This window comes from Coffea eugenioides, chromosome 2 (assembly GCF_003713205.1).
Source record: "Coffea eugenioides isolate CCC68of chromosome 2, Ceug_1.0, whole genome shotgun sequence".
NCBI lineage: Eukaryota > Viridiplantae > Streptophyta > Magnoliopsida > Gentianales > Rubiaceae > Coffea > Coffea eugenioides.
The window spans coordinates 30,466,347-30,489,666 of NC_040036.1; the positions used below are offsets into that span (position 1 = coordinate 30,466,347).

At 36.0% G+C, this 23,320-nt stretch overlaps 2 protein-coding genes across 2 annotated transcripts; one reads left to right on the forward strand and one right to left on the reverse strand.

Annotated features, from left to right (window-relative positions):
• Window positions 1-5,437: 5,437 nt before the first annotated feature.
• LOC113759511 lies at window positions 5,438-11,780 on the forward strand. Its single transcript, XM_027302087.1, has 3 exons — window positions 5,438-6,143; window positions 6,282-6,960; window positions 10,513-11,780. The coding sequence occupies exons 1-3, from the start codon at window positions 5,611-5,613 to the stop codon at window positions 11,554-11,556; spliced, it is 2,256 nt and encodes a 751-aa protein (XP_027157888.1). The 5' UTR covers window positions 5,438-5,610; the 3' UTR covers window positions 11,557-11,780.
• Window positions 11,781-16,563: 4,783 nt separating this feature from the next.
• Window positions 16,564-23,032, reverse strand: LOC113762847 (protein EMSY-LIKE 3-like). The gene is made up of 10 exons (XM_027306464.1): window positions 22,754-23,032; window positions 20,196-20,410; window positions 19,992-20,101; window positions 19,619-19,871; window positions 19,313-19,534; window positions 19,168-19,236; window positions 17,885-18,127; window positions 17,738-17,806; window positions 17,591-17,654; window positions 16,564-16,960 (listed from the first exon to the last, which is right to left on the reverse strand). Exons 1-10 carry the CDS (start codon window positions 22,779-22,781, stop codon window positions 16,917-16,919), a joined length of 1,317 nt encoding a protein of 438 aa, XP_027162265.1. The 5' UTR covers window positions 22,782-23,032; the 3' UTR covers window positions 16,564-16,916.
• Between the last annotated feature and the right edge of the window lie 288 nt (window positions 23,033-23,320).

Here is a 23,320-nt window from a genome sequence, read left to right on the forward strand (position 1 = left end):
TTTCTCCATTTACTTTTAGAAACTTTTAGGCTGCGTTTGGATTAAAGGATTCGATTAAGAATTTGAAATCCTCTCAAATCCCTTTAATTGTTTAAATTTCTTAGAAACTATTTGAATTTGTAAATCATCAATTATTTTAGTACTTCAATTATATTTTGATAATTGGTAAATTACAAATCCAAGTCTCTCTTAAATAACCCGAACCACTGCAGTGATTTGGGTGGATTTCAAATCCTTCATCAAAATTTTTCAATCCAAGTAAGTTTTCATTAGATCAAGAATTGTTGAAAATCATTTTCTGATGATTCATAATTGATCTAGCCAGGTTTGCTCAAAGGGGCCAAAGTTAACGTCCAAGATCCTAGTGGACTGAAATCATTTTCCCACACTGTGTTGTCACGCATGCATCCGAAAAAAAATTGATAGCATGGTTCAAGTTAAGATTTATGCTGAATTTTAGATTGTGGTCCGGACAACTAATGTGATTGTGTGTTCGTTGAGGGTAATACGGGGTCAAACCCAAACAAATTGCGCCGTTAAGGGCGGAATATGGTAGTACATTTTAGCACTTTACAAGTCACAACTCGATTGACAGTTAGTTTGACGCGACACCATAATATAATTTGAACGGCCAAGCCAAGAGCATTCGTAAGTTAACAACATTTATGTATTTTAGCAAACCAAAAGAAAAAAAAAAAAGGCTCTGGACTGGAGTAAATGTGACTAAATAATGAACCCCAGAAAGCCATTGATCATGAAGACCAGTGGTCATGAATGAGTTTGCCTAGCAAAAGCACAAGTTCTTGTTTCAGTATGAACGTGGGACTCAAATAATGGATGGTTCTTACTGCCTAACTGCAGCAGCATGCAGCCGCGGCGGGAGCAGCAGGGCAACTTGTTAGTTAGAAGGGGGCTTCCTGATCGATCAAGCCACACAATCGGAAGTTTTGACTTGTTTAAACGCTTAACTACAGGCATTGGACCTTTCGTTTCTCCTCACGGAGAATGTTATCAAGGATGAACCTGCCTGCAGCCTCTGATGAAACAAATCTTCCAAGAGGTTTAGACAAATAATAGGCAATGCTATTCTCAAAGGCGCCCATCCTGATAGTGTACTCTTGGAGAAAATAGTTTTAGTTGTGGATTATAGAGGAGAATTACCAACGGAAGGCAATCAGAATAATAGTTAAGCTAAGGATCAAAGAGGTAACTGGAAGCAATTTGGTATCTGTTTCGATTTATGTGTTTGCTGCATCTTTTCAGCGCTTTTGCAGGTGTTAAAGTCATTGCAGCTCATGGATTATTTTGTTGTTTGTCAAGGTTTCTTTCAGCCAGTACAAGACATCTAAGAAAAGGGTGGTGGCAAGCGCTCCCCGGTTCTTTCGTTCTTGCATGTTATATGTCGGTATCACCTTCTAAAACAAATGGTTCAGGATAGAAGACCTCGGCTTGGTTTCATTGGAGGATAAGTTCAGGTGCGGTAAACATGTCAAAAAGCTAAATGGTTTCTTTATTAAAGTAGTAAGGTCACAGTACTACTTAGGAGCTGATGTAATTGGGGTAACAGTCCCGCGCTTAGTACCGTGTTAAGAGGCATTTGCCTCTCCTTTGTATCCAAAAAAAAAAAAAAAAAAGTAGTAAGGTCACAAAATACCATTTTATCCAGCATAGGTAAAACTGTAAGCTATCATTTACTCTATTTCTTTTTCTCTTTGTTGTAGCGTGCAAAACATTTCATTTTGCTTTTGTTTTTGTTATATCTATCCAAATAACATGGAGAACATCAATTTTGTCTATTCTATTTCCTTTTACTCTCGTTAAGTCAGTAAATATATCATCCAGATAATCATGTGTTCCTTTGTTCAAACTAGGGCTGCAATCGAATCGAACAACTCGTGAGTTGCTCGAGTCCGAGTTTGAACTGACTAAGAGTCTGTTTGATAACATAAAAAAGTGCTGAATCTGAATTTTTTCAGATGTTTTGAGTGTTTGATAAATGAAAATCCATTTGCTGAACTTGTTAAGTAGTGTTGAACTCGAAGTTAAAGATATTCAACTCGTTAACTCGTGAGCCAACTCGATTATATATATATATTATTTTTTATTTTAATAGTAAAATTATATATATTATTATTTGTTAAGAAAATTTATTATTTTATTCATTTTTTATTAAAATTAAACAATTATATTTTTTATTTTTTAAGCTCGAACTTTATATTTTGAACTTGTCAAACTCGAGTTTGAGTTCGAACTTCATAAAACTAAGTTGAGACTCGACTCGATTAACTCAAAATTCGACTTGACTCGACCTGTTTGCACTGCTAGTTCAAACTAGGGTGGGCACGTGTGGGGTACTTGCCTAATGCTCCATTTAGCTGATCCGACCCATATATTGCGAATCAACCATTTTTTGACCCTTACCTACCCCACATATTAGTGGGTACTTGGTTATCGATGCCTAATGCTCCATTTAGCTGATCCGACCCATATATTGCGAATCAACCATTTTTTGACCCTTACCTACCCCACATATTAGTGGGTACTTGGTTATCGAATGCCCGTTGAGATAAGGTCGAGTCAATGGGCACCCATCCCACTCTGCTTATCATTTAATTTTAAAAAAAAATGATTTATACTAATTTAATTTTATATTTTACATATTTATCTAAGATTTAATAAAGATTTTTTCTCAAAAAAGTCTCTCACCAAGAAACAAACATGAGAAGCGAATACTAGAAAAAGGAAAAAAATTAAAAGAGTTCAAAATCAATAAAAATTTGAAATAAGTAGCACCTTTTTTTAATTATATATTCCACATTAATTAAACTCTTTTCTAAAAAATATAAGATCATGACCTTTACAAATGAAACTTATAAACAAACTATAGTCTCCCATATTTTTAATGTGATTTATTCAATGATATTGCTTATTTAGCTTTAAAACTATTGTTTTATTGTATGTGCATAAAAATAAAAAAATAAAAAAAAATGTGTATGCAGGGGTGAGTTGGGTACTTACGAATTTTTAAATATGTGACACTAACCCTTCCCACATCTAAGCTGATATCCGACCCTCTTTTGATTCGATCAAATAATATGAATTGGGTATCCTAATTTTCAGATTAGATTGGATCATATATGACGGATTTTTGGATTAGCGGATTTTATCTACTCCTAATTCAAACTAGGGGTGTAATTGAGTGCCCAAATTCGATTTGAATTAAAAAATTTGGTCAAGAGTTCAAACTCTTGAAATTTGAGCTCGAATTCAAGTTCAATTATAAATTGCATTACTCGAATTCGAGCTCGTGCTCATCAAGCCAAATCAAACTTATTTCGAGCTCAATTGAGTTTAGTTTAACCTAATCGAGTTTAAGAAATATTAATTTATATTTTATATAATTTCAAAAAGAGATAAAATAGAAATTTCATACTAATAAATTAATAAAATTAAGAAAAACATATATATATAAAGCTCGATTGAACTCGATTAAACTCGACGGCCTATCAAGTTTCACATATTAAATTTGAACTCAACTTGTCAAGTAGTTTGAATTACTTGAATTCAAGTTTGAACTTGGTCAATGCGAGTTCGAGTTTGAATTTGGATTAAGCGAGCTTGCCAACTACTAAATTAAACTCGACTCATTTGCACCCCAAGTTCATACCCTCACCTTCTTAGGAGAGATTTGGATTGGGTGGTAAGATGAACAGAATTGTAAATAAGAAATTTTGAATTTAAGATTTCTCACTTATTTTTTTTAAAAAAATACTCGGTTTCTCCGTTCCTTGGCCAATAGGAACCCAAAAGAAGGGGCCATTTCTCTTGAACACGGCCCAAAAGTTTCTCCATCGTGGGTCTAGGTTAGGGCCGAAAAGATTTGGGTGTAATTGAAGGATCATGTCACTAATACCATTAACAAGGCCTTTTACATTCCCAACAGAAATCAGCTAAACATTACCATGTGCTCCATGATCAAATCCTGAAATTTTCTTCGTCTACACAGTCACCTTGGTCAGTGAAGCAGCCCATAGGATTTTCCTTTTTTTGCTTTTTTAACAAACAGACCATACGATTTATTATCTCAAGTTTACGTAAAAGATAGTTCTACATGGGTAGCACTTTTTTTTTTTGGTTGAAAGTAACTTACCTTCCGAAATTGTATCAAAATTCTTATTCTAAAGTTGGCTGTCCAAAAAAATATAAAAGAGTAACTTTTTTAGAAATGCACTCATTAATATCCCCATGATAGTCCATTATTTTTGTAAACTTTTTTTCCATCCATCTCAAATACAACATGCATTGACTTTTCTCCTGTTAAGGGGTACTAAGATTGAAATATATTTTTCAAAATATTCTACTTACATGTCCATTTTATATACTCAAAGCTCTAATGTCAATTTACAATTTTTCACTCCGCTATTATAGACAGTTTCATCCATGAAAATTTTTAATCAGCCCGTTATATTAAAGAATTTTTTTTTATTTTTACCCAAATCAAATTTGTGAAAATGAACTTGACGGTAATATATTATACATTGTACACCATCTTATTACCAAAGATATGTTTGTATTCCTTTTGAATAATAAACTTAAGCAAAAACAAGTTTATCCAAATTTAGCTCTTACCTATAATCATCGCCAAAAGCATTATTTAGAAAATTATATGTTTGGATAGTAGATTATTTGGGATATTTTTGTGAAATATAAAATACTGTAAGACTCTATTGATATAATGTATGTAAAAAAAAAAAGGCGGTTCAAAAATGCGTTGATGATGCAAGTATATAAAATTTGGCAAATAAAACACTATCCAAAGAAAGTTTCCTTATATTCCTGCTGTGTTTGCTATTCCAACAAATTAGGTATATATTTTGAAGAACTTAATTGAATTAACCAAAAACTTACTAATCCACTTGGTCTTTTTTTTTTTGATGGAAAAGCCTCTCCTATTTCCACATCCAATTGCAAGACTTTACCTAACGAACCCGGCGACAAAACAACTATAGCAATCAAACCCATTTTAGTCAATTCACACCACCTACCATATCAATCCAGGCGCTTTACGAACAATTTGAAGAATGGACAAAGCAGTGAATTCTTCAAATCTCCAAGGCCAAAACCGTCCTTTAAAATCACCAACACACGGTAGAAAAATATAATAGTACTTTAAAAAAAAAGAGAAAGGAAAAAAGAAAAACTTGCGTGCCCCCAAATTAGGCCTTCTCTCCGCTCGTATATATTATAAACACGCACTCACACACTGCGAGGCCGAGACGTAACTCCCATTCTTAAAACTCCCTCTGTTCTTCGGTTTTTTCTCCTCTTTTATTTCGAAAACATTTAAATTAAAACCCAAAAAAAAATAAAAATAAAAAAGACGACCAAAATTAACAAAATTTAAAAGGTAAAGAGAGCTAAAGATTCTTTCTAAATCTAAAGAAAACGAAGAACATCAACAACTCGAACCAAACCAAAACCCTAACTTTCAGAAAAACAAATGGAGACTCAGACTCCACTTTTCTTCCTTCATATCCTCCTCTAGACAAGGACTTGTTTGTTTGCGTCTTTTGAATCCATATAAATACAGATATAAATATATGTATATATATGTATTATGCATATGCTATCTGGGTGAAGGAAAATATTATGTCAAACGCGGCCGATGTGGATACGAAGGAGTTAATATGGAGTACATGGGAAGAACTATTACTAGCGTCCGCGGTGAAGCGGCATGGCTTGAAGGACTGGGATACGGTGGCGAGGGAGCTCCAGAACCGCCATCGCCACCGTAGCAGCAGCTCTTTGCCGCCAACCTTGTTCACCGCCCAAATTTGTAAAAACAAATTCAAACACCTTAGACGTCGCTTCACCAACAACCACCGTAGTGCTAGTAATAATACTGCCGTAACAGCCGGAGCTGGTGGTGTCGGCGGCGGCGGAGGAGAAAGTGAGAATAATGAGCTGCCTTGTGAGGCTCAATCTGATGATGATGATGAAAACGACGGTCTTGGTGGTGGTGGCGGCGGCGGCGGCGGTGGAGGTGGTGGTGAGGGTGATTGTTTTCCTTGGCTCGAGGAGTTAAGAAAACTCCGCGTAGCCGAACTTAAACAAGAGGTTCATCGATACGATCTTTCGATCCGGTAAATCTCGAGGATATGATATCATTTATACGTTAATCTGCTTTTACTTAAATTTTTAAGAAATTTTGAATATTTTTGTTTTCAAAAATATTTTACGTGAAAAATTGAGCTTGTGGATCGGATCTGTGAATTGAACAGGTCGTTGCAGATGAAAGTGAAGACGATGGAGGAGGAGAGGGAGAAGAGTCCGAGGGAGGACGACGACCAACACGACGACGTGAAGAAACCAGATCTGGACGAGGAAGTAAAGCAGGAGAGATCAGAAAACGACAAAAACGATGGTAAAGACCCGCCGGAGATGGTCGCCGGAAAGTTTCTATCCGGCGACAACGACGAAAACATGTCGTACAACGAGTCTAATTCGACGGAGAGCAAGCGAGCCGGTTTGAAAGTCGAACCGAAGAACGAACCGGCCGAGGTGGAACCGGAATCCGAGTCAAAACCGGTCGGGGAAGAGGTCTCGTGCAATGACAGTTCAGCGAGCCAGGAGAGGGGGAAGGGTGGGGGAGACTCGCGCGAGTTGCGTGACTCGGTGGGAGAAGACGAGTCGAAGGAAGGGACGAAGGAGAGCAGCGACGTGCAGAGTTCAGCGAGTTTGTTGACAAGGAAGAGGAGAAGACGAGGAGTTGACGGTGGCGGAGGCGGCGGTGAAGGTGGTGGAGATGGGGTGGCGGTTTTGTCGCCCGCTACCGCCCCAATAAAACGGGAGCGTGGCGTGGGGGGAGCGGTGAAATCAGAGCCGTCAGCGTTTGGGTTTTTAGATAAAATTCGGTCGCAAAAACATGGCTCGGTGTTCGAGCGCCGGCTCGAAAGTCAGGTAATGATCCAGTACTTTTCGGTTCAATTTTGCCAATTTGGTAATACCTAATCATCGTCCAATGTGTGGCATAGAATTGATTGATATTTTTTATTTGATCGGTCCCACTTAGGAATTAGGATTATCTTTGCTACTTTTGTGCGCTTTTATGAAAGAAAAAGAGGAAGGAAACGCGCCACATAAATTTACCAATTCATTGATCCACAAAAGGGGCAACTATAAAAATCTTCGTGGAAAAAATGTCTAAGTTAATAAACAAGGAGTGAAAATATTTAAAAAGTTTGATAGGTTTTCAGGAAAGAAAAAGAAAAAAAAAAGACAAGGTTGATTTGACGGGTCCATCCATATTAAAATAAGTTAGCCCTATTTTGGAAAATTCTTTTAGATTTAAAAGAAAGAAATTAAAAATTTCAGTCCAAGGAGTTTATTGAAAAAAAGGAATATATTATTGGTGTCAGGCTATGTCAATCAATTATGAGCTAGCGCGAAGTTTAAATTTAAACCGGTGAAGTTAGGTCGAGGTCCTAAACCTCACTCACGGGAATGAGAAGAATTGTAAGAGACGAAAATATGGTAAAAAAAAAAAATATATATTTTAAATTTAAGAAAGAAGAATGGTGAATAAAAGTTACCAAACTAAAGACAAAGGATAGAGGGGATTTGCGTGTGAACTTTAAAGTCCAAATGGGGGTATGTGGAAGGGGATGGATGAATCAAAGGCCAGAGGGTCTAGATCCGTACCTGATGGCACGTACGCATGAAGTACCTGGCGTGGACTATGGAATCTGGACTTACTAAGTATCAACATATTTGTGTTTTAGAGTATGGGATGGGTAAGCTTTTGTAATATGTTATCTTTAGGATTTGTTTCCAAGGGATATTTCGGGGTAGATATCCATAGGAGGATGTTTGAGACTTTGAGTTCAAATTTGTGAAAATAATAAATACTACTTCACATTTAGTTCCATTAAAAAGCCAAAACAGTTAGTTATTTCCACCGTTGTTAGCCTGAACTCGATGGTTTTATTTTTTGGGATCTTTTATACTTGGGGGCCACCGTATTTTTGTGTTTTTGCTTGTTGGCTCAAATCTCGAGGAGAGATAACGGTGACAAGTGGAGGATGCTTATTAGTCTAGTCTGGTGTACATATGAAGTGGCATTGAGCAGCATGATAGTTTAGGTTAGATGGCTTCCTAGAAACATATGTGTTTCGATTGTATTGCAAATACGTTTTTTTTCAATATATATTTTTAAAATTTTCAACTATCTTTTTATTTTAAATATAATATATTATATTATAAAAGTGTTATGGTATTTTTTTAAAATATTATTCTAAACAGTCTCCTCCTGTGTACCTGGGTTCATGAAAATTAATACTTGCATTAGGAAACCATACACAGGTCGTATCGTGTAGCCTCGCGTGGAAGAAGCATGAAACGTTAGTGACTAGAACGAAGCAAGTGAAAAGTTAACCCCCACTAGGCGTTGGATGGTGACTTCTTTTAATTGGTTCAAGGGTTTAAACTGCTAAGCATATTCCACGGGCATTGGTTAACTTTGTGGGCTGGTAACGATTGCACGTGTAATCGTTTTTAAACAGTTAAAATTTGTAGTATGATTTTAGAACAAGGATGTAAAAGCTTGCGACTTTTTCATAGCCTAGCGAAAAATACATTAATAGCCTAGGCTGTAGACCGTGGACTTTGAATTTTGCCTTTTTTTACCTAATGTTGGCTGTTAATATCTCCGGCTGTGTGTGATAACAATCTGAGCCCCTTATCAAGTTAAAATTCTTATTTTCGAAAATGTAAAATTAGAAAAAATATTTAATTTCGAGGAGTATAATAAATATGGTATGCATGTTTATTTTTGGGCAAATTAGCATACTGAATTAGTACCCCTTTGACACCCGTTAAAAAGCTTTCTCGATTTAATTTATTTATTATTCCACTGATATGAGTGATAGTTGCATGAAATATGCAGTTCGTGACTTTTCAGTACGGTTCAATCTTTCTGTGGAAAATTTGTAGCGGTAGATTATAGGCTATATACCCCAACAAGAGGATAGAAGAAGAAGAAAATATCTAAATAGTTGGAAAGAATTTTGGTGAGAGTTAGTTAAAGGCTGGGGAAATTAGGAACGACCCCGTAGAGTACGTCGAAATGCTAACCAGTGGACTGCTTGGATGTTGGATCAGAGTTGGACCGTTCGCTACGTAATCTTAAACACGTGGCGGAGCGTGTAGATCGATTTTGGGTTGAGGGCCCCATCAAAAATGTCTTTTAGGTGTTCTGGACTTTTTGTCCATGGATATCCAATGGTTTTTGTTGGATATTGGAGCCAATAGAATGCCTACCCAAAAGTCCGTCTGGATTGCATTCAATTCATACTGGGCTTGGCCTAGCTTCTTTAGTCTCCGAATGTTTCGAAAGCAACCCAAGCTTAGCGGGTTTGATGTTTTTTTCACCCGTCGCTGTCGGCTGGAATTTAGTATACGTCACCAGTATTTCCAGCTGAGGAGTCAACGGGGTACACGATTTTTAAGTCTCGAGCACTTTTATTGTTTACGAAATACTAGTGGTAAAATACTTTACTCGAATTTCTAGGTTTTCCTTGTCGATTTAATTTGTTCCAACATAATTTCCATTTTGGTTGATCGGAAATTTATTTTCTATCCTTTCAAAACTCTTATACTAAAAACATCATCGTTTAGGTCCACGTATTTTATTTTATGTTTGTTTTGAGTTTCAGTTAACTGATAGAGTGGACATAATATCTTGTCTTGTTTTAAGCGTATCTATGGAGTGGAATTGGATATTGATAATTTGATATGATTAATATAAATACATATAGTTACTCTTTTGTTTCCACATACTACTCTTTCGTCTTAAGAACTATATATATTTTATGTCAAACAATATATATTAAGATATTAGTAATACGTAAAGGCATTCCATTCTCAACATGCATCCTATGGTACATCATGTGATGTGATGTACTAGTATTAATTATTATTATTATTATTCTCTAATAGAGGTGGATAATATTTTATTTACTATCTAACAAATAAGGTATGATCTATCTCTATTATTTGCTGATCAATAATTACTACTAATATGCCACATAATATTGCCAGCCAAATGGTATACATGGAGTAATTAATCACTTGGATGCTTCAGTCTTTAGATAATATATATGGATTAAGAGAAATTTTATTTCGGTCCAAACTAGCGGTATGACAAGTCTAGTAGTTGGTCTTTTGTCAATGGCACTCTTTAAGGTCAAAGCGAAACCTTACCTTAAAATCAGTTACTACCATCAATTGGACAAACAAGGACTCCATAATTTCATTTATAGATTATAGTAGTAGTTGAGGTGGAAGTGGTGAATTCGGACTGAGAAAAAAAAAAAAAATTGCCACCAACATCAAAAATCTTCATTAGATTTGTGTTATTGCTTATTATTCACATCCAACATGTACTAGTGCGTACTTTGTGTACCAAAAAAAGGTCGAATAATGCACTGATAAACCTTTTGACTTTAAATGCAGAAAACGGAAAAGTACAAGAGCACTATCCGACGTCACGTAGATCTTGAAACCGTTCAAGCCCGGATTGATGATGGATCCTATACATTATGCTTTATGAAATTTTACAAAGACCTTTTTCTTCTCTTCACCAATGCCATTGTCTTCTTCCCCAAATCATCTCCCGAGGCATTGGCCGCTCAAGAGCTTCGCCAACTTGTGCTGAAAGAGCTCAAGAACGCCTCATCTGATCCTTCACCTCAACCCTCCTTGCTTGCAAAACCAAAACCCAAACCTGAAGTCGAAAGATCCGACTCGCTGCTCGCGAAGCATAAATCCACAAACCCCATTATCTTCAGCCGCAAGAGAAGCTCGATTTCAGCCAAAGCTTCTTCCTCATCGGCCAACAATGCAGAAAAGCAGCGGACCAACGAAAAAGCGGTTATCAATTCGAAAACTCTTATTAAGTCTCCTTTAAGTACATCAACAAATGATGATGAGGATTCATCAAAGCTAAAGCTAAAAGAAAAGCCGGTGACCGGCGCGAGAAGCATGAGAAGGAGCAGCAAAGGGCGGCCTAATGTGAGCAAGCCAGAGCCTACTCCTAACAGTAGCAACAACAAGAGCTCAAGCTCCCAGCAACCGGGTTCAAAGGATAAAGGAGATAAAGCAGAGGCAGCAAAAGGGGATAAAAAGAAGTCTGAAGCAATTGCCAGTACAAAAAAGAGTGGTGCTGCAGACTTCTTGAAGAGAATGAAGAAGAACTCGCCTGCCAAGGGAACGCTGGTAGAGGCCCTGAAGAGTTCACGGGAAAATAATAGTAATAAAGGTGGTAGAAAAGATCAGCCGAAGAAAAAGGTTGATGAACGGAAAGATGGGCCGGCGAGGCGAAGTGGCGGTGGCGGAGGTGGACGGAAACATGTAAAGGAGGAGAGTAGTCCGTTGAAGAAGAACGCTGGGAGGCCACCTAAGAAAGGGAAGGATGTGGTGGTAACCGGGGGCAAGCGTGGGAGGGAAGGCGGTGAAGGGGAAGGGCCCTCAAAACGGCCTAAGAAACGATCGAGGTAGGTTAGGTTAGATGGAAAAAGTTGCAGAATTGATGATTTTGTATATTGTAGTAGCCATTAGATTTCACAAGTTAGTCTTGTCATTAGGTTGGCTGTGCATTTTGCTTCTTAGGTTTATTGATCTGTAGGATGTATCATGTAAAAACGTGTTTTTTTTGGCTGTATAACCTTTTATTTATTCTTTTTTTTTGCCAGAAAAAAAAAGAACTCTTATGTTAATTAACATATAGAAGCTCTGATTAAAGCTGAATTTCGTATTTATTTATTGGAGTGTATTAGCACTATGTTTCCACTTTACATATTTATACATCTTTTGATAGGAAGCCTTTGGCTTGGCTTCCTATTGCTACAATTAAATCTATTTATCTTGCCTTTTCTTCCTTCCTCTTTCTATTCTCCAAAGTAATTCTCCTTCCTCAGTTACGTGTATTTATTGTGAAGCCAATTTTCTTCAACCAATGATGATTAAAAAAAATTATCTGCATCTGACCAGAAATTTTGTCTTTTATTTCCCTTGACCAGAATGCATTAGTTAAAAATAATTTTATGATATATTTTTATTTTACAACATTACATGCATGTGCAAGTGGAAGGGAATTGAGATCACAGCTAAACCTTGACATGTGGCTCAAGTGAAAAGTTGTTCTATTGCTTAAGCCAAATCTTACTGTTAATTAATTTTTTTTTAAAAAAAGTTTTAAACATGTCTACAGTGTACAGACAACAAAGATTGAAGTAGAAATACAACATATAGTAACGTATTGTCAACCATGCAATTACCAAGTCCATTTTATGATTTTATAGCTCCAACATTTTTTTCGTGCAATAATTTTAGAAACTTTTCTAAGCTTTTTGACAATTTCACTTAGCATTCTTGAGATTTCAAAAATTATACATACTTCCGTCACTCATTTGAAATGACAACACTAGTCTTAATATTCTAATAAAACTCCCTTGCTTACCATGCTTATACAAAGGATGAGCTTTATAATTTTTCCCTTTCTCCTTCTTATTTATTTCTCTTTATAATTTCATTGGAAAATCCAAAAAACTATTACTATTGTCCCTAACCTCTATTCCGATTAAACGTCCAACTAATAAATTTTTTTTTTGGCCCCTTGCGAGTAGTCCAATTGGTTTCATAGTTTAATAGTTACTAGCAGATCCCGTGATCGATTCTTGTGTGCTACCTCGCTATGTATCCTTGGAGTAAGGTTCTACACAGCCTTAGGGGGATTAGTCTAATCGCAAGGTTAGAATACCCCCAAGTGAAAAGAAAAATAACTTTTTTTTTAAAATAATTTTTAATATCACACAATTTTTTTGTAGCACTTTTTTGGTATCAAAATTAAAATAAATCAACAATAACCTAAAAACAAATGGTCTAAAATCACTATCAAACTATACTAGTTCCACCATCGTAAAATCTTTTTAAAAAAATCAAGATAGCACTTTCTTATCTATTTTAAAAAGAATCTATATCCCCAATAAAGTACTATAAAAAGTAACCTATTATAACTATAGATTTATTATTATAGTTAATTATCAAATAGCAAATATTGGCATGAAAAACTTGACACTCATTTCTTTTGTAATTGTGCCAAATTACTTTACAATTACTTAGAAGAACAAATTAAACTTTATAAGATAAGGTTTAAGGTATACATTACAAATTTTGGCCATATTTTAAGGTTTGGTTACCAGAAGTGTCAAATCAAGAAAGATAAGTGTAATTTGTAAAGCTTTTGAAATAGCTAAGTGAAATAGTTAGAAACCTCAGGGAAGCTTTTCAAAATTATCACTTTTTTCATAAGTTCTAGCTAATTTACCTGTCCCAAGCAAGAGAACACAAACTCCAATCACTTGGTATGAGCAAGAAGGTTAGAGTTAAGAAACGCGAGTATATTACCTGGAATGTGGGTACAATGGAGGAATTAAACTGTGAGTATTACAGTTGCATACTTGGCATAGCTAGACTAAGCCCGTACGTGAACTTTGTGGCAGTCGAAGTACCTAACTCAGCCACTGGCCATTTGGTCCAGTGGTCATCCTTTTCTTTGGGATGTTGGAGGTCAGGAGTTCAACCCACAACTTGCCACCTTACATGGCTGGTCTTTGTCCCTACGGGATAGCTCGAACGGTCCGCTCCGCCTCCTTAGGGTATGGCGACCTTTCTGGCTTGTTCAGGATTCGAGTCCCGCTGTTAACGTGTTCGGTGTGGAGTGGGGCCTCCTCTTCCGGACCGCAGGGGATTAGTCGGGCCCCGTAAGAAATGACCCGGACACCCCTGTGTCAACAAAAAAAAAAAAAAAAAAAAGTACCTAACTCGATATTGTAATGTCAAACGATAGATGCAATGTACTAAAGAGTTCATTTGGTTCAAGGAATGATATATAATTGGATTCCTAATTCTCTGTGATCTCATGTTTGATTGCATGTTATATCTCATATAATCGAATTAATCTCCCGTATAGGCAATAAAATAATTCTGTTGGAGAAGATGGTACGAGCTTTCTTGAAATGAGTAAGAGATAGGATAATAACAGTTTGGACTTGTTTATTCATACTATAGATAATGCTTTATTCTAACAACTATGCAAACTTACTCTCTTGCTATAATATTATCTAAATTTTGGACTAATTTGTTTTTCTTAATAACATAACAAAAATTTGAACACATTTACTCCTAATAGTAAGTTATTCGACTAACTTGCCCATATTAATGATATACTATAATTTTGGCCGGATTAGTCCATACTATTAACAAAACTAAATCTTTTACTCGAGAATATTTACAATCACAAATTCCCACGGGTTTGTAAACCGACTGTACCTGAGAATTTTCTTATGAAGCTGAATTTGTTGGGAAAGAGAACAGTTAGAAAATCAATGGGATAATTTCAGAAACCTCGCTCGAGGTTTCTAACAATTTCATCTAGTACCCTTGAGATTTTCAATATTACGCTTACCTCCCTTGACCCTATAAAATGACCATAATAACCTTAATATATTAATATTTTTCATTCAATTAAATAATACGCTCCTAATCTTGTACATAGGAATGCACCACACAATTAAATATTTAATGGAAACAAAAACAAGGTCACTTATAGAATAACTAATTTTGTCCTCAACATAATTTTAACATATTACAAATTAATTTTGGTTTGGCTTGAAAGATCTAAAGATGAATAGAATAAGATGTAAGTTGAAGATTTAAATATAATAGGCATGAAATGGTAGTCCAACATTTGAGGGATGGGATATTATATTAATACAGCTAGTGAAAACTTTTAAGTTTAACAATATTGATTTTTTTTTCTTTTGTAAATTAGATTGAGATTTTAGAATTTAAGAACTGATGGTAGCGGTAGTCATGATGATAATGTTATTAATTTGAGATGTAGGAATATGAAAGATTTAAAATAGTAGAGATGATGGTTGAAAGTAGGTTTGAGATTTTGTGCACATTCCATATTTTTTTAAATAGAATTTTATAAGAAGGTAAAATGAACTTCACAATTTTATGACGGCAATTTGGGTTATTCATTCAAAAATTTGACCATTGAATAGTTTTTGTTACCAAAATGATAAATTCAAGGGAGGTATGTGTAACTTTTAAAATTTCAAGGATACTAAGTGAAATTGTTAAAAATTTCAAGGGAGGTTTTTGAAATTATCCCAAAATCAATTGAGGTTTAGTTCACAAGTACAGGCACTTCATTCAGTAGGATAAAAAGAAAAAAGCATTAATATCTATTAGCCAAAGCAGACATGGTGACAAGTCGTGGCAAAAAGAAGCATCTGAACTTACCATTTGAAACAGTTCTATACAGTTTTCCAGCAGTGAACTAAACGAAAACAAGCAAAAGAAGATCAAAATCTTTATCTTTGAACAGGAAAAGTTAAAACGTTCATCATTTTGAGTAATTCTAAAGTACTGTCCATAAGGAAATCTTCAATTGCAAAACTAGCCATGGGAGTAAGTTGGAAAGTAGTGTACAATAAAGTGCATGCAAAGTACTTTAATTAAAAGTTCTGATTTAACTTCATTGTTTTAGGTCTTAGCCTTTCACTAGATGTACAGATGGTCTTCTTCCTCAAAAGCAGCATAAAAGATGATGTCATGGATAAGAATCTTGTAAGATAGTTACCTCTGGCCCCTCTGTCTACTCTTAACCGTGTAAATTCGTTTTCTTAAACAAATCAAAGTCAATTTTAACATGATTCAAGGATATCAACTACTGTATGACTATATGTTAATCCTTCATTTCGATTTTTGACTGTCGCTGGGAATTGTGTTTGTTGTTTACCAGATAGTAGTGTATGTTATTTCCACAACCATGTGCTTTTGATATCAAATTGAACAAGTACAGTGATCATGTACAGATGAAAATATTTTGAAAAGAAGTTTGATTATTTTGAGTAGGAAAAAGAAACTTGTACGTTTAAATTTGTCACGCTATTTAGTAATATGATTGCACCCGAAAAAAAATATATATATATATATATATATATATATAAGATTGCACTATATAACATGAATTATAATGTAAAGGAAGGAAGGAAGGTTGGTTGAATTAGATGATAAGGAAGAAAAAATTGTATGTAAAAGTTTTGAATTTAAAACCTTTCACTTAAAAAAAATAAAAAAAAAAGCTTCAAGTACGATGAAGAGCTAAAATGAAGAGCTGAGTTTAGCATGTAGCGAACGGGGCCAACACTACTTTCTTCAGTCAAGTTCTCTGTTGTAACAATAGTCTAGTCTCTTACCCAAAAAAAAAAAAGTCCAGTCAAGCCAACAATTTGCATAACATTTATCTGTTCCAAATATTGGAGATGCCCACAAACCTTGACTTAAGTGACGAAACCCAAGTCACCAAAATACAAAAGTACAGAAGCAACACAATTCCCGGCTCCAGGCGTCTAAAAAAGTGCACTTTTAACACAATCATTCCAGGGGCTGCTTTGAATTTAAAAAAAAAAAAAAAAAATCGGGCTGCAAAAATTTAGGCAAAGAAATTACCCAGCTCTAGACCAAAAACCTTTTGTACACGATTACGTGTCAGTAACAACTATTATAATTTTACATCATCACTTGTCCGTGATAAACTGTTATCACCCAGCTACGAATTAGCCTGTTTCTAAATTACTTAAGGCCTACAATAATTCAATTGCTAAGGCAAATAAATGGAAGACCACATTATACAACAGAGCTCCAGATTTTAACTCGGCACTTCATCACAATCAACCCTCATGGTACAATCCTATTTGTCTGATCCATTCAGCTGCTAAACCAAAATGTCTCTTTTCTCAGCCATATCTGCTATTATACTATTTTCCAATTCAGTTATCGAGCTGTCATTCTCTGACCATTGATTGTCCGTGCAAGAAATGGCCTCCATCTGTCATCAATAGGAAACAGAACCATCAGCTTCAAGACTCTGAATTGCTCGAACACACTACTACCAATTAAACTTCAGATAAGACAGTAGCCTGCACTGAAAACCACACCAACAATTTGACAAGCATGTTGATGTTTGCAAACATATGCAACTTAGCACACTCACACCTGAAGCCAATTGATCTTGTAATGGCTTTGTTGCATAAAAACAAATCATCGACCTTTAAAATGCTTGGTTATAGGGAATAACACCACCTTCTGAACATGAGCGCGCACACACACACACTGATTTTGCTATTCATCCAAAATACGAATCTGGTCATTGACAACAGTTACTGTGGGCAGATTGCTTGGGAAGACATAACCAGCCCCGAATAGTAAAGACACTTTCAGGGTATCAAGAATGTGAATTTATTCTCAAGTTCTCTATGACTAAATATTCTGGAAAAGCTCATTCCACAGTTTGAATTCAGACGTGTGATGCCAAAACAGCATTGAAGTTGGAAACAAATGAAGCAATCATCAGCATTTTGAAGCAATGTTTGAACAGTTTAACATAAGGAATTTTTCAGGAACAAAGATAGTTAATTTCAATCCAAACTAAAAATATAGGTTTTAAGGAAATTTTTACCACTTTCACCATCAGAAATATCTCCAAGCCTTGCGATGGCATCTACCAGTGCTTGTTCATGTTCCTGTACCAAAAAAGACATCCCATCCTTGCTGAGTAAACAAGTGGAGAAACAAGAATAACCACCAAATTTGCATAATTTCTTACCTTGAGCACTTTCTTTGCCTTCTCAATCTCTTGAGGATCCGGGTGACTAGCACTGAAAACCCTCTCAACCTGTCCAGGATCATTAGTCAGGACACTACAGATGCTATAAAATTTGCCTGTAAAATTACTGATGAATGCTGTTGCTACCTCTTTAATTAAAGTATCTGTGTGAAGCAACTGAATATCATCTGATCCCTTCTTTCCTATGCCATTCTGTGATGGCAGAAAATCCTTGCGTGACTGACCTTTTAACATTCCCCTACCTCTACCTGCACCCGGACCACCGTCACGTCCAACAGTTCTATTCATTCCACGGCCTGATCCACCATAACCTCCATGATGAGATATTCCAGGGTCTTCACCTTCCCAATGTATATCTTCAGAAGAAATCTGATCCAAAAATAAGATAGATGAATAAATGTCGTGATAATCTCAGCACAAAAACAATGATAATCTTCAAATTGAGAGAACTACTCATCACATGCTTATCTATTATCAGTCACTGTTGACTATTAATATAGGGCAAAACACAACATACTGTCTGACTAAACTTTCGCCCTTGAAGGAAGCTAGAAGTCAAGCAGCATTCCAGAATTTTGAGCTTGGAATACCCAAGTTCACAAGGCATGTCACCAACTGATGATAAACTTTCAAAATTTCCGAAGTGGAACATTTGAATCAATTCCAGACCAGTCTGACCCCACTAGACCTCAAAAATTCACCATGAAATCATCAAAGAACCTTGTGTGGAACATAAGCAGCAACCAGAATCAGGTCTCAAAACAAGATGCCTATCCATGCTCACCAGGAGACTCAAGCATATTGGAGATAATTTGACAACTGTTCTCATTAACAAACTTATATTGTTAGCAGCTGCCTATCAAGCCAACTGCAGTCCAACCCAAACCCTACTGCAACAGTTTCAGGTCCATCTGAAATACAAAGTTTGAAACATCTTTTTCTGCTAACATTTCTAGATTTGTTGTTTAAGCCATATGAGAAGTGGTGATCCCTCAAAACTTCCAATATCAACCAACAATAAAAATTATGCAAAAAGATATGCCACAAGAGACATAAACCAGACTTCAGGGTATGTTTGCTTTCCAATTACTCTTAAACTTACTCTATGTTTAACCCTATGCTACCTTAAATCCCTGCAGTATCTTTGGTTCATATAATCTTATGGCATGGGAGTTTGCAATCATGAATACATGACAATGGGCTCGAACTTGAAACGATTGCCTAGCATTACACAATGGGCAAAAGAACATGTTGATCCTACCATAGTCTATAAGTAGCAGCTCAGAGTTATGAAGCATGAAAAAAAATAATTAATAAACATCTTACAATTATGCAGAGTGACCAAGGTTAATAGATAAAAAGTTTCTTGTGCAAATTCACTGAATAAAGAAAGCAAAACTTGTATCTACCTCAGCAAGATTGACCCATTCCCATGTCTCATTTGCAGTACCCATATCATAGACAAGAGCATGCAAGCCCTGAAGATGGCACAGAAGACAACTGTCACTAATGGACCAGCAGAGACGTGAATTTGGATTCAAAATTCAGATATACCTCAATTGCATTGTAGTCTGCTACAATAGCTTCATAAAAGTTATTGTCATCTGGCCATCGCGTCCTCACTTTCCTCCCAATCAATTGATTGAATGATCCTGCTTCAGCAGGTTCACTTGCATGACCACCAGAACTAACCCGATTACCAAATTGACTCCTCCCAGTTGGACCCGAGGGAGGGTATTGCATTTTCATGGAAGAAGCATTAGGTAGCATCTGACCCTATGAAGAAAACCATAGGAGAAATAGCTCAAATAAGACAATCAGAAGTTTTAAGTTACAGAACATCAAACATTTCTGACATACAGATTTGTGCTTCTTGCCCTTTGTCCCAACCATAGGTCCACGCTTCCCAGCTGATGAAGATGGCTGGTTCGTTCCAGCCACTGCTTGGGGATGGAAGGAAGGAGAAGGACCTCCAAAAGATTGAGAAGGTAATGAAGGTGCTATCTTCTGTTTCTTGCGAGAAGCTGATACCGAGGGACTGGGCACTGGATCATGGACAGCTTGACCTGCACCAAGCATGGCCGGTTGATGCCCACCTGACTGTCTCCACTCCCTGATCACATTTATCACACATTACAAAGATGAAAGATAACAGGTAGAACAGATCGATTAATGAGTCAAAAATTAGTGTATGACTCTTGACAAAAGGAATTCTGTTTTACAACAACCAGACCTTATTCTTCTGATAACATCATCTGCATTAACCCTGCCAAGAAGTTCTCTATGTTCTTCATTTGACAATCTTAACTCCTTTCTGAGTTCAGTTATTAAACTTTCCTTCTCCTGAAGAAAGTACAATTCATTTAGCAACCACTCATTTCAACCTGATCAAGCAAATATACAGAGATTAGATGCAGCTGTTTAAGTCAAGAGGTACCCAAGAAATGGCATCAGCTTGAGCTTTAAAGGCTCTTAGGACAGAACTGTATGCTTCTTGCTCAAGCTGGTGAATTTGGGCCTCCATATCCGTTTCACCCATCATCCTAGGATATGGTACAGATCCCATAACAGGTGGCCTGCCATTCCCTGCAACACGGGCACCTCCTCTTGGCATTCTGTTCTGATGTGATGGAGGGAGATCATCATCTGTTCCTGCATTAGATTCATTGTGCACAGAGAAGTTATCTTACTTGATGGTGAAGCAGTCAAGCAGGACAGAACAAGAAAGTGCTTTGTCTGTAGAATGGTGTCAAATGATTAATGATGCTCTGCAATTTAGAACAACTAATTTACTAACTAAAGTATTCTTAAATTATTACATGATTTCATTGCAATCATCTTTACATAAATTAACTTTAAACTCAATGCCAGCATCAAGGGTACACTTCTCCATGCAGCGTATGGTTTTATGTGATCCAGTGAAACCTTTAGGCCTAAAATCTGCTTAGAGATAACACCATAGCTATACATAACAGAATACGATACAAAATTCTTAGACATGTGCTTTCAAATTTCCAAGAAGAAGCCTCATCAAAAGAGGATTTTAGCAACCCAGAAGATACCCATAAATAAAAGGAAAATTGAACACTGCAGATGATCTTCAGCATAAAAAATAGCATTACCATTAAAGTTTAGCAATTTCATATCTTTATAGTCCTGTTCTCTTACATGCACATAATGTGAAGCGAAGAAGAAAAGAAACACTATGAGATTTTCGAAACTAAATTACAAACCTGAAAGTTTTATACCTTCTTATCCTCTAGTTGATCAATTTAGTGACCCATTTTATTTGCTTGATATATTTACCAGCACAAAAAAGCACAGTAAAAAAAATTAGCTGTAGAAGTGCCAACCTTGTTACTCTACTAGAGAAGAGCCTGTTCCATCTAACAGAACATTGACATTTAGCAATATATAAAAATCAAATACCTCAGTGCATATTTCAAATTTCAGAAAAGTTGATGATCTCACAACGTGTTTCTCCATCTGATCAATATTTTCTCTAGCCAACTTAAGGTACTATTAAACTTACCTCCAGTTTAAGCTCTGAATTTTTCCATAATCCTTTCAATAATTGATACCCTCCAAGCAACATATATCTCTCATAAAAAAATCTCCTACTGTTCATTCTCCCCAAGAAACAAGTAAAGTTTAGCAAAAAACTTGACAGAGCAGTGGCTCAGAAAAGTACATAACTATTTCCAGTACCAACGAATAGAATGCATAAGCTCAAATTATCACATGTTTAACGAAGATTACTACTAAAACATGTTTTTTTCTCATAAAAACGTTATTCCTTTCTGAAACAGCTATAGTTAAAAGTGTTGATTCATACAGTCGATGTGAACTATGGCTTTAATATCTGCAACATTTGTTCCTGTTGCAGCCCATCAACAACGTATACTAGACTGCCAGAGAGGTGACATCTTCAATGTATTTGAGGAACTCTAATTAGAAGACTAATTTTTCTTAAAGATTTTGGATATTAATACTTTTAGGATGATGGACAAAGATTTCAATAACAATTTAAACATGCAAAGAACAACATATATAAGCAAAGGTACTAATGTACAGTACCAAAACACTTCAAAGTGCAAGATTACCAGAACCAACTGAAAATCAACTAGGCATCACTTCAAATTCACAACAACCCCATCCTAGTGCACATCCCACAGGCAGTTTTACAACATTAGTGCTTTCCATGTGAATTGCCCACATTCCACAGGACAGCTTCCTCTTAGTAGTCTAGACTACCTTAACCACCTCACTGCTATAGAAAAACTTGGAACACCCAATCAGAATGAATCAATGAACTACCAGCTCTTCACAAGCTAAGTCCCAATTCTCTCCAATTAAAAATTATGATAAATTTCGAAACCATAGATGCAAGGCACCGATAATGCCAACTAGCTCTTGACCAAAAACCACTCAATATTCCAAATAACAACTTGACTATAGCTTTAGAGGATGTTAGGGTCTAAATCAATCACCAAACTTCATAGTCATTCGTAATCCCAATGACCATAAAAAGTCCAAGATATTTTCCTTTCGTTTTTTTCTTCTTTTTTTGGAGTTACTTCTAGCTCTATCAGAAGAAAAGCTCAACTTCATTTAAAAAAAAAAAACCAAAAAAATCAACTTGATCTTCAACAGGACAAAGCTTAACTCGATAAAGTACATCAATAACAAACTTTTTCACAGAAGAGTAGAACCAATATGCCCCTTTCCCACCACAAATTCGCGGTCTGAAAAAACTACAAAGACCCCATAAAACCAAAACCCACAAAATCAACTACTCCTTACCACTAAAATTAAACAAAATTTCTCCATGACCAACAAATGCACACTGATATTCATCATAAAATAGCTCAAATTCAACAATTAACTCAACTAAACCAACAAAATTACCATATAACGACCAATAATTGCAGCAAAAATACAATCTTTCAATCTTTTTTATCTCAAAAAATTTAGAAAAGGTAAAAAGCAACTCACCACTACTATCGTACGGCGGATAATCCATAGCCAGCTTTTACACACACTCTATCCCACCGATTTAGCAGAGAAACCCTAATAAAATTCAAACAGAGAAGAAATATAGAAAGAGAAATCCGAGAAATAGAAGCCAAATTAGCCACAAATGTGAACAATTATGGGAATATCTGTGAAAAAAACAGGGGTTAGGGTTTGGAGAGAGAGTAGAATCGATGATATGTGATTTGTGAGAGGCAGGGCGAGAGGGAGTGAGTACGCGGACGTGAAACAAAAAATTCAGAGTGGGTATGGGTTTTGAATTAAGAGTGGGGTTTGAATTCCGCCTGCTTTTTTGCGTTGAGGAGTTTTGGCGTTTTTTGTTTTCCGGGTTCGAACTCGCATGGTCGCATGTGCCCTCTCAGGCGTTTAGAGTGTTTTTTTTTTAAAACCCGAATTACTAGTATTTAGCCCCATGCTTATAGCACATATTCTTGTGATGAGTTATGAGTCGATATAAAGTTTAAATAATTCATCACCAATTATAGTGTATATAAATTCATCACCAATTATAGTGTATATATATATATA